Source organism: Lynx rufus, unplaced genomic scaffold (assembly GCF_022079265.1).
Source record: "Lynx rufus isolate CCGP_SWC_20201006 ecotype Redwood Valley unplaced genomic scaffold, mLynRuf1.p SCAF_8, whole genome shotgun sequence".
In the NCBI taxonomy this organism is placed as follows: domain Eukaryota; kingdom Metazoa; phylum Chordata; class Mammalia; order Carnivora; family Felidae; genus Lynx; species Lynx rufus.
Window position 1 is genome coordinate 115495476 of NW_025814896.1, and position 12150 is coordinate 115507625.

The 12150-nt window shown below is 44.9% G+C and overlaps 1 protein-coding gene across 1 annotated transcript in view; it reads left to right on the forward strand.

The window, feature by feature from the left end:
- The window catches only part of LOC124503661 (xanthine dehydrogenase/oxidase-like), a 59820-nt gene that overhangs the window by 25286 nt on the left and 22384 nt on the right, over nt 1-12150 (forward strand). Inside the window, exons 15-17 of the mRNA XM_047068872.1 lie at nt 312-486; nt 2218-2301; nt 4000-4169. Coding sequence (XP_046924828.1) covers nt 312-486; nt 2218-2301; nt 4000-4169 — 429 coding nt within the window. The remainder of the gene's footprint in view (nt 1-311; nt 487-2217; nt 2302-3999; nt 4170-12150) is intronic.

The following is a 12150-nucleotide window of genomic DNA, read 5'->3' on the forward strand; positions in this document are numbered from 1 at the left end:
CATGTCGGGTCTGTGCCAACAGCGCGGAGCCTGGAGCCTGCTTCAGATTCCTAGTGTCCCTCACTCTCTGCCCCTCCCCTGCTTGACTTCTTTCTCAAAAAGAAAAAAAAAAAAACATTAAAAAAAGGTTTTTTAAAAAAGATGAGGAAACTAAGGCTCAAGCAAGTAACTTACCTAAAGTTACACAAGTATAAGTATCCAAGCCAAATTTTGAACCAAGTTTCATATGACTACGCCCTGTGCCTACCACCCCACACAAGTGATTCTGATGGCTGAGTAGGAGCGCTCTCCCACCTTCTGCTCTCTGGCAGTTTCTGGAACGAGGAGCTGCTGCAGAACGTGTGTGCGGGCCTGGCAGAGGAGTTGTCCCTGGTCCCCGACGCCCCTGGCGGCATGGTGGAGTTTCGGCGTACCCTCACCCTCAGCTTCTTCTTCAAGTTCTACCTGACAGTGCTTCAGAAACTGGGCATACAGAACTCAAAAGATGTGAGTGTGGGGTGTGGGCAAGATACAGACTCTCTGCAGGACTTTTGTTTGGGAATTTAAGAAGCCAGTCTGAGGGAGGGGTACAGTGGACCAGGTGGTAAATTGGCTTCTCCCTTCTGACATCTAAGGACAGAGGAGGCTTTGCTCCAAGGACACACGGCCCAGGGAGCCACATGCAGATGGGAACCAACAGGATGGTTGAGAGGCAGAACACTGAACTGGGCGTCAACGACTAGGGTTCTGGTCCCGACTGAATCGTTACCTCACTTGAAACTTGAATAGGTCACAACTCTCTTTAAGTCTCAGTTGGGAAATCTGCTGATCTGGGTGGTAGACCAGATGATCCTTTTGACAGGCTAGCTGTTTCAACTGTGGTTTTGTAGTTAGAATGGAATGTGGAGTGAGATGAGAAGGTAGAGGGTGGAATGAGAATGTAACAGGTGCTGCTACAGTCAGGAGACGGTGGTCACTGAGAAGGTGTGCGCTCTGGAACGGGTGTGGCTGAGCGGAAGCCCAGCTCCCCATATTGGTTCAGTAAGCATTTACTTTGCACCGTCTATGCATAACATTGCACTTGGCACCGGGGGCAGCCTCGTGTGGGAGAGAACGTGATCACTAAAGGCCAGCCTAGAGTGACAACTGAGCAGATGGCATGGGGAGTGCAAAGGAGAGAAGCTTCCACAGATGTGGGGACCGCAGACAGAAATCCCTCTTTAAAAAGCATCCCTAATAGCTTTCTTCTTTTTCTTTTTAAAAAGCATTTATTTATTTATTTTGAGAGACAGAGAGAGAGAGTCCACGTGTGCACGTGAGCGGGCAGGGGCAGAGAGAGAATCCCAAGTAGGCTCTGCACTGACAGCACAGAGCCCAACGTGGGGCTTGACCTCAGAACTGTGAGATCATGACCTGAGCTGAAAGCAAGGGTCAGATGCTTAATTGACTGAGCCACCAAGGCACCTTGAGTTTTTTTCTGATTATAAGAGTAATACATTTCCTGTGGCAAACTTAAAAACACAGAAATATATTAAAAATTAAAATAGAAAATTAAAAAACATTTCAACTTTTTAAATAAGAAATTAAATACTTTTTTATTACTTTTCTTTTTAATTAAATATGCTTTTCTCTCAGATTCTAGAGGAAACCACTGCTACTTGTCTTGCTTTTTCCTCTGATCTTTTTCCTACATTCATTTGTCCATCTGTCATTCTCTCTTTTCTCTTCCTCTTTCTATCACTCCTTCCATCCCTCTCTCTATATACCTATCGTCTTCCTATCTTTTGATCTGGACACATCATTTTCTAAACAGATTTAGGGTCATGCTGCATATAGAGTTTTCCATTTCCCCTGATTCTGTTGAGATTATATTGTGCGCATTTTCCGTATCATTAAATATTTCCCATAGAAACTAGGAGGAAGAAGGTTTCCAGCAAGGCAAGGAGAGAGAGAGAGCAGCGTGAATAAATGCAGGAGGGAGGGAAACCATTTGGTTTGTTGGAGGAAGCACAAACCATTCACCATGCAGGCTGCAGGGGTGGGAAGGGGCCCGAGGCTGTTATAAAATGCTGGGCTCTCAGAGCCCACGTTCTGACGTTGAGATAGATCCAGCCGGCACGAGGAGTGTACAATGAGGAGGTGAGGGGAACAGTTGTTAGTGTTGCCACTTGGGGACAACCAAGGGTGGGATCAATGATAGAACTGGTCATGATCACTACTGTTAACTTACCTCCACAGAAGTGTGGCAAGCTGGACCCCACCCATGCCAGTGCCACCTTACTCTTTCAGAAAGACCCTCCAGCCAACGTCCAGCTCTTCCAAGTGAGTATACCTGATGTATGGCTGATCTCACAGGGCAGTGCCCTGCAAGGGCACATCAGATGATGCTGACCTTTGGTGAATGACTGGCTTTAGTCGTGTGTGGGTGCTCAAAGCTCTTACTGCTTTGCATAAATATCCGGTGAAGAAAATGGGAATCATATTAATGTCAACGAAGCTCTTTTCCTCGTTCCTTACCTAAATTTTGTCTCTCTTGGGATTACTCTCATCTTCACCTGCTCCTTAAAGAATAAAAAAAAAAGTCCCGATTTTGTCTTTTCTGGTGCCTCTGTGGGGCTGATGTGCAAAGCCAGGAGTTCTCCTGGCCATAACAACAAAACAACAACTTTCTGTCAATGGCAAGTTTTTTTTTAAAAAAAATTTTTTTTTTCAACGTTTATTTATTTTTGGGACAGAGAGAGACAGAGCATGAACGGGGGAGGGACAGAGAGAGAGGGAGACACAGAATTGGAAACAGGCTCCAGGCTCCGAGCCATCAGCCCAGAGCCCGACGCGGGGCTCGAACTCACGGACCGCGAGATCGTGACCTGGCTGAAGTCGGACGCTTAACCGACTGCGCCACCCAGGCGCCCCTCAATGGCAAGTTTTTGAGAAGCACTAGGGAAAGGGTCAACTTTTTCTGTAGACACTTTGGATTTTGTGGACCCTATAGTTTCAGTTGATACTCCTCAACTTTGTCATTATAGCATAAAAGCAACCAGAGGTAATACATAAATGAATGTGTGTGGTATGTACCAATAAAACTTTATTTATAGAAGCAGGCAGTGGGCCAGATTTGGCCCACAGGCCACGATTTGTGGAACCATGCAGTAGAGGCTAGTGGTCCAGAGTGTGAACTCTGGGCTCCACTGCCACGACTTGAATTCAAACTCTGCCAGTTTGTAACTGTGTAACCTTCGACAAGTCACTTCCTCTGTGTGGCTTTTGGGCAAGTTAAGTGTGCCCACCTGCAAGTGTCCCTAATGATGGCACCTGTTTCCTAGGATGGTTCTGAGGATTAAATGTGTTAGTAAAAGTAAATAGCTTAGATTAGCTCCTGGGATATATTAAATACTCAGTGACATGTTAGCCATTATTATTATGTCTTTGAAAAACCACATGCAACAGAATTTTGTTACAAATCCATTTTGGAACACTTTGGCAAGTACAGAAAGATATAAAGAAGAAAACAAAAATGACCCAAGATCCCACCTCCAAGAGAAAATCATGATATTTTTGTTGACTTCTTTCCATTTTTTCCTACGCATATATGGACATTGACATGCTATGTTTATAACATACATATTTTCCCTACAGAATTCAAATCGTCATACGCACACACAATGTTTTATGTCCTGTGTTTACATGTAATGTGAACATTCTTGCCTTCTAATTTAAAGTCTTCAAAAGTATGTCTTAATAGTTGCATACCGTTTGATTGGATGCACGGAGCACCAGCTTTTTACTCCACCCCCCATGAGTGCACATTGAGGTTCTTGTTTAGTTATTTCTTTCTCCCCCCATATGGGGACACTATGACCACCTCTGCTCTGCCTTTCTGTTCCTTTGCCCTGTGTCCCTCCTGCCTCCTCCATCTTCACTCAGGTTTGCTTTGGCCTGAAGCTCCCTGCAGTTTCCCCAGGCCTGTAGGGAAACAGTGTCTTATGCAGCTCAGCTTGACTGATGACCATGTTGTTCCAGGAGGTGCCCAAGGGTCAGTGCGAGGAGGACATGGTGGGTCGGCCCCTGCCCCACCTGGCCGCGGCCATGCAAGCGTCTGGGGAGGCCGTGTACTGTGACGACATCCCTCGCTACGAGAATGAGCTGTCCCTCCGGTTGGTCACCAGCACCCGGGCCCACGCCAAGATCAAGTGAGTGGAGTAAATATCCTGAGGGAGGAGGGTGCTGGGAGGCTCCTCCAGGGCCTTCCAGTCTAGAGAGGGACTGGGAACTCACCTGAAAACCAGCCTGGAGAGGAGCGGGAGAGGTTAGGGACTCAGTGGTGCCTGGCAGGGTGAGGGGATGCTGTTGGAGGCATAGGCAGGGGCCAGAACAGGAGAGCCTCGGAATGCTGAACCAGGACATTGCACTTGAGCCAAAAAGCAGCGAGGAGCTTTTAACAGGAGCAGGTCAGCTCTGCACTTTGATATTGGGCTAAACTTCAATGCAGTATTTCAGGAGAACTGGAGTCAGCACTAAGGGGAAGAGCGTGGCCTTAGAGTCAGACCGACCCGGGATTGAGTCTCTGTTCCAGTGTTTACCAGCTGTGACCTTGGCCTGGGATGCCTAAGCTCGCAGTTTCTCTATTCATAGCCGGGTGTTTTCATGATGATCAGTGACAGAGTCTGCAAAGGACCTAGCAGAGAAGAGCCACCCGTGCCTGTCTGTTGAATTTGGAAAGCCCAAATGACAAGCATCGCCACCTCTATAATAATACTAATACCCAACACTCACGTGGCACTTAATATTTGCTGCGGCCTTTAAAGCGTTTTACATACATTGGCACCTCTACTCCTCAAAACAACCCTACAGGCAGGTCCTGTTATGATCCCCATGTTCCAGATAAGGAAGCTGAGGCACAAGGGTGGTAAGTTACGTGCCCGAGGGCACAGAGTTGGTAAGCAGCCAAGCGGGAGTTTGAAGCCAGGCAGCATTAGCAGCTGAGCTGTGCTGCCTCTTGATGTTCAGGCCAGAGACTGCATTGATCTCCTGGTGGGCATCAGACACATATCCTGTTGAACAGAGCAGCTAGGAGAAACCCTCCCTTGGGTGCTGCCACTGCTTGGATTAGGGATCCCTTCTCCCCATCACTGGTTTTTCCCTCTGCCGCTCCTAGCTGCCTGGAGACAGGCTGTAGGAATGGTAACCTGGACACCGAGAAAACTTAACAGGTAAGTAAAGTCTTCCAGTTCTTTTTTTTTCAATATATGAAGTTTATTGTCAATTTTTTTTCATACAACACCCAGTGCTCATCCCAAAAGGTGCCCTCCTCAATACCCGTCATCCACCCTCCCTCCCTCCCACCCTCCATCAACCCTCAGTTTGTTCTCAGTTTTTAAGAGTCTCTTATGCTTTGGCTCTCTTCCACTCTAACTTCTTTTTTTTTTTTCCTTCCCCTCCCCCATGGGTTTCTGTTAGGTTTCTCAGGATGCACATAAGAGTGAAACCATATGGTATCTGTCTTTCTCTGTATGGCTTATTTCACTTAGCACAACACTCTCCAGTTCCATCCATGTTGCTACAAAGGGCCATATTTCATTCTTTCTCATTGCCACGTAGTACTCCATTGTGTATATAAACCACAATTTCTTGGGGCGCCTGGGTGGCTCAGTCGGTTAAGCGTCCGACTTCAGCTCAGGTCATGATCTCGCGGTCCGTGAGTTCAAGCCCCGCGTCGGGCTCTGGGCTGATGGCTCAGAGCCTGGAGCCTGCTTCCCATTCTGTGTCTCCCTCTCTCTCTGCCCCTCCCCCATTCATGTTCTGTCTCTGTCTGTCTCAAAAATAAATAAAACGTTAAAAATTTAAAAAAATAAATAAATAAACCACAATTTCTTTATCCATTCATCAGTTGATGGGCATTTAGGCTCTTTCCATAATTTGGCTATTGTTGAGAGTGCTGCTATAAACATTGGGGTACAAGTGCCCCTATGCATCAGTACTCCTGTATCCCTTGGGTAAATTCCTAGCAGTGCTATTGCTGGGTCATAGGGTAGGTGTATTTTTAATTTTTTGAGGAACCTCCACACTGTTTTCCAGAGTGGCTACAACAATTTGCATTCCCACCAACAGTGCAAGAGAGTTCCCGTTTCTCCACATCCTCTCCAGCATCTATAGTCTGCTGATTTGTTCATTTTGGCCACTCTGACTGGCATGAGGTGATATCTGAGTGTGGTTTTGATTTGTATTTCCCTGATGAGGAGTGACGTTGAGCATCTTTTGATGGGCCTGTTGGCCATCCAGATGTCTTCTTTAGACAAGTGTCTATTCATGCCTTCTGCCCATTTCTTCACTGGGTTATTTGTTTTTTGGGTGTGGAGTTCGGTGAGCTCTTTATAGATTTTGGATACTAGACCTTTGTCCGATATGTCCTTTGCAAAGATCTTCTCCCATTCCATTGGTTGCCTTTTAGTTTGTTGGTTGTTTCCTTTGCTGTGCAGAAGCTTTTTATCTTAGTAAGGTCCCAGTAGTTCATTTTTGCTTTTAATTCCCTTGCCTTTCGGGATGTGTCAAGTAAGAAATTGCTGTGGCTGAGGTCAGAGAGGTCTTTTTCTGTGTTCTCCTCTAGGGTTTTGATGGTTTCATGTCTCACATTCAGGTCCTTTATCCATTTTGAGTTTATTTTTGTGAATGGTGTGAGAAAGTGGTCTAGTTTCAACCTTCTGCATGTTGCTGTCCAGTTCTCCCAGCACTATTTGTTAAAGAGACTGTCTTTTTTCCATTGGATATTCTTTCCTGCTTTGTCAAAGATTAGTTGGCCATACGTTTGTGCGTCTAGTTCTAGGGTTTCTATTCTATTCCATTGGCCTATGTGTCTGTTTTTGTGCGAATACCATGCTGTCTTGATGATTACAGCTTTGTAGTAGAGGCTAAAGTCTGGGATTGTGATGCCTGCTGCTTTGGTCTTCTTCAAAATTACTTTGGCTATTTGGGGCATTTTGTGGTTCCATATGAATTTTAGGATTGCTTGTTCTAGTTTTGAGAAGAGTGCTGGTGCAATTTTGATTGGGATTGCATTGAATGTGTAGATAGCTTTGGGTAGTATTGACATTTTGACAATATTTATTCTTCCAATCAGTGAGCACGGAATATTTTTCCATTTCTTTATATCTTCTTCAATTTCTTTCATAAGCTTTCTATAGTTTTCAGCATACAGATCTTTTACATCTTTGGTTAGATTTATTCCTAGGTATTATGCTTGTTGGTGCAATTGTGAATGTGATCAGTTTTTTTGTCTTTCTGTTGCTTCATTATTAGTGTATAAGAATGCAACTGGTTTCTGTACGTTGAATATGTATCCTGCAACTTTGCTAAATTCATATATCAGTTCTAGCAGACTTCTGGTGGAGTCTATCACATTTTCCATGTATAATATGTCATCTGCAAAAAGTGAAAGCTTAACTTGATCTTTGCCAATTTTGATGCCTGTGATTTCCTTTTTTTGTCTAATTCCTGATGCTAGAACTTCCAACACTATGTTAAACAACAGCAGTGAGAGTGGACATCCCTGTCGTGTTCCTGATCTCAGGGAAAAAGCTCTCAGTTTTTCCCCATTGAGGATGATGTTAGCTGTGGGCTTTTCATAAATGGCTTTTATGATCTTTAAGTATGTTCCTTCTATCCCAACTTTCTGGAGGGTTTTTATTAAGAAACGTTGCTGAATTTTGTCAAAGGCCTTTTCTGCATTGATTGACAGGATCATATGGTTCTTATCTTTTCTTTTATTAATGTGATGTATCACGTTGATTGATTTGCGAATGTTGAACCAGCCCTGCATCCCAGGAATGAATCGCACTTGGTCATGGTGAATAATTCTTTTTATATGCTGTTGAATTCGATTTGCTAGTATCTTATTGAGAATTTTTGCATCCATATTCATCAGGGATATTGGCCTGTAGTTCTCTTTTTTTACTGGGTCTCTGTCTGGTTTAGGAATCAAAGTAATACTGGCTTCATAGAGTGAGTCTGGAAGTTTTCCTTCCCTTTCTATTTTTTGGAATAGCTTGAGAAGGATAGGTATTATCTCTGCTTTAAACGTCTGGTAGAACTCCCCTGGGAAGCCATCTGGCCCTCGACTCTTATTTGTTGGGAGATTTTTGATGACTGATTCAATTTCTTCGCTGGTTATGGTTATGGGTCTGTTCAAGCTTTCTATTTCCTCCTGATTGAGTTTTGGAAGCGTGTGGGTGTTTAGGAATTTGTCCATTTCTTCCAGGTTATCCAATTTGTTGGCATATAATTTTTCATAGTATTCCCTGATAATTGCTTGTATATTTGAGGGATTGGTTGTAATAATTGCATTTTCATTCATGATTTTATCTATGGGTCATCTCCCTTTTCTTTTTGAGAAGCATGGCTAGAGGTTTATCAATTTTGTTTATTTTTTCAAAAAACCAACCCTTGGTTTCATTGATCTGCTCTACAGTGTTTTTAGATTCTATATTGTTTATTTCTGCTCTGATCTTTATTATTTCTCTTCTTCTGCTGGGTTTAGGCTGTCTTTGCTGTTCTGCTTCTATTTCGATTAGGTGTGCTGTTAGATTTTATATTTGGGATTTTTCTTGTTTCTTGAGATAGGCCTGGATTGCAATGTATTTTCTTCTCAGGACTGCCTTCGCTGCATCCCAAAGCGTTTGGATTGTTGTATTTTCATTTTCATTTATTTCCATATATTTTTTAATTTCTTCTCGAATTGCCTGGTTGACCCATTCATTCTTGAGTAGGGTGTTCTTTAACCTCCATGCTTTTGGAGGTTTTCCAGACTTTTTCCTGTGGTTGATTTCAAGCTTCATAGCACTGTGGTCTGAAAGTATGCATGGTATGATCTCAATTCTTGTATACTTATGAAGGGCTGTTTTGCGACCCAGTATGTGATCTATATGGAGAATGTTCCATGTGCACTCGAGAGAAAAGTATATTCTGTTGCTTTGGGATGCAGAGTTCTAAATATATCTGTCAAGTCCATCTGATCTAATGTATCATTCAGGGCCCTTGTTTCTTTATTGACCATGTGTCTAGATGATCTATCCATTTCTGTAAGTGGGGTGTTAAAGTCCCTTGCAATTACCACATTCTTATGAATAAGGTTGCTTATGTTTGTGAGTAATTGTTTTATGTATTTGGGGGCCCCTGTATTTGGTGCATAAACATTTATAATTGTTAGCTCTTCCTGACGGATAGACCCTGTGATTTTTATATAATACCCTTCTTCATCTCTTGTTACGGCCTTTAATTTAAAGTCTAGTTTGTCTGATATAAGTATGGCTACTCCAGTTTTCTTTTGACTTCCAGTAGCATGATAAATAGTTCTCCATCCCCTCACTCTCAGTCGGAAGGTGTCCTCAGGTCTAGAATGAGTCTCTTGTAGACAGCAAATAGATGGGTCTTGTTTTTTTATCCATTCTGATACCCTATGTCTTTTGGTTGGCACATTTAGTCCATTTACATTCAGTGTTATTATAGAAAGATATGGGTTTAGAGTCATTGTGATGTCCATAGGTTTCATGCTTGTAGCGATGTCTCTGGTACTTTGTCTCACAGGATCCCCCTTAGGGTCTCTTGTAGGGCTGGTTTAGTGGTGACAAATTCCTTCAGTTTTTGTTTGTTTGGGAAGACCTTTATCTCTCCTTCTACTCTAAATGACAGACTTGCTGGACAAAGGATTTTCGGCTGCATATTTTTTCTGTTCATCACATGGAAGATCTCCTGCCATTCCTTTCTGGCCTGCCAAGTTTCAGTAGAGAGATCGGTCACGAGTCTTATAGGTCTCCCTTTATATGTTAGAGCATGTTTATCCTTGGCTGCTTTCAGAATTTTCTCTTTATCCTTGTATTTTGCCAGTTTCACTATGATATGTTGTGCAGAAGATCGATTCAAGTTACGTCTGAAGGGAGTTCTCTGTGCCTCTTGGATTTCAATGCTTTTTTCCTTCCCCAGATCTGGAAAGTACTCAGCTATTATTTCTTCAAGTACACCTTCAGCACCTTTCCCTCTCTCTTCCTCCTCTGGAATACCAATTATGTGTAAATTATTTCTCTTTAGTGCATCACTTAGTTCTCTAATTTCCCCCTCATACTCCTGGATTTTTTTATCTCTCTTTTTCTCAGCTTCTTCTTTTTCCATAATTTTATCTTCTAGTTCCCCTATTCTCTCCTCTGCCTCTTCAATCCGAGCCGTAGTTGTCTCCATTTTATTTTGCAGCTCATTGATAGCATTTTTTAGCTCCTCCTGGCTGTTCTTCAGTCCCTCGATCTCTGTAGCAAGAGATTATCTGCTGTCCTTTATACTGTTTTCAAGCCCAGCGATTAATTTTATGACTATTATTCTAAATTCACTTTCTGTTATATTGTTTAAATCGTTTTTGATCAGTTCGTTAGCTGTTGTTATTTCCTGGACGTTTTTCTGAGGGGAATTCTTCTGTTTCGTCATTTTGGATAGTCCCTGGAGTGGTGCGGGACTGCGGGGCACTTCCCCTGTGCTGTCTTGAATAACTTGTGTTGGTGGGCGGGGCCGCAGATCTGATGTCTACCTCCAGCCCACCGCTGGGGCCACAGTCAGACTGGTGTGTGCCTTCTCCTCCCCTCTCCTACAGGCGGGATTCACTTGGGGTGGCGTGGCCCATCTGGGCTACTTGCACACTGCCAGGCTTGTGGTGCTGGGGATCTGGCGTATTAGCTGGGGTGGATCGGCAAGGTGCACAGGGGCGGGAGGGGCAGGCTCAGGCTCGCTTTTCCTTGGAGTTCCGCTTCGGGAGGGGCCCTGCGGTACTGAGAGGGAGTCAGACCCACCGGAGGGATGGATCTGCATAAGCACACAGTTGGGTGTTTGTGCGGTGAAAGCTAGTTCCCTGGCAGGAACTGGTTCCCTTTGGGATTTTGGCTGGGGGATGGGCGAGGGAGATGGTGCTGGCGAGCGCCTTTGTTCCCCGCCAAGCTGAGCTCTGTCGTCCGTGGCTCAACCACTCTCCCTCCCGTTGTCCTCCAGCCCTCCCGTTCTCTGAGCAGAGCTGTTAGCTTATAATCTTACAGATGTCAAGTCCTGCTTGCTGTCTGAACACACTCCGTCCAGCCCCTCTACTTTTGCAAGGCAGACTCAGGGGCTCTGCTTGGCTGGCGGGCCGCCCCTCTGACCCAGCTCCCTCCCGCCAGTCCGTGGTGTGTGCACCGCCTCTCCGCCCTTCCTACCCTCTTCCGTGGGCCTCTCGTCTGCACTTGGCTCCGGAGACTCCGTTCTGCTAGTCTTCTGGAGGTTCTGCGTTATTGAGGCAGGTGTAGGTGGAATCTAAGTGATCAGCAGGACGTGTGGTGATCTCAGCGTCCGTCCTCTTATGCACCATCTTCCCAAAGTCTTCGAGTTCTCTGAAAAAAACTGTTTCAGATGATGTGGTTGCCATCTCTAGGGTAAATTCATTTGCTTTATCCTTGTCTTGAGCCCACACTGACCACACTGGCCACGATCCACATTGTCTACTCTCTTTGTTCCATCTGAGCAATGTGTGAATGGATGGAGGAGGGTGGGGGGTTCTGTAGTAATGGCAATGACCTGGGCTTTCCCGGCTGCGTGCACTTGGAAAGAAGCGAGGACCTGGCTTTGGCTCTTCATAACCTAACCTCAGTCCTAATCCCACCTACGTTGCTCTCTGGCTGGGTGACTTTGGAAAAGCTGCTCAATTTCCCTGAGCTTGAGTTGCCCCAAATGTAGAAGGAGGATAATGATGATGACGTTCTGGGCTCTGGTGGGTTTGCCTGTTGGAAGTTGCTTGGCTCTTCAGTGTGGTTTCCATATCTTTCTGTGAGGTGCCTCTGCTCTATCTCCCCTTGGGGGCCCGGGCCAGAGTGAGCAGAACATAGCTGAGACTGTTATTAGTGAAACAGTCTCCAGGTGTTCTCCCTCTCGGGCCTGATGATGGCTGGGCTGCCCTGCTCTTCTGGGATAGCTTCATGAAGGTGGGGAGACAAATTTGGCTTTGTGACGATGTTCAGGCACATTCGATCAGTGGTGCAGCAAGGGCCCAAAAGTGCTGATTCTGTGTGGGTATTAGCTGTGATGTGGGTGTGAGCTGGAGCTCTCAAGAGTAAATGCTACTCACTGTGATGTGGTTCCGTAGTAGAAGGTCCATGGGGGTGGGCCTGTCCT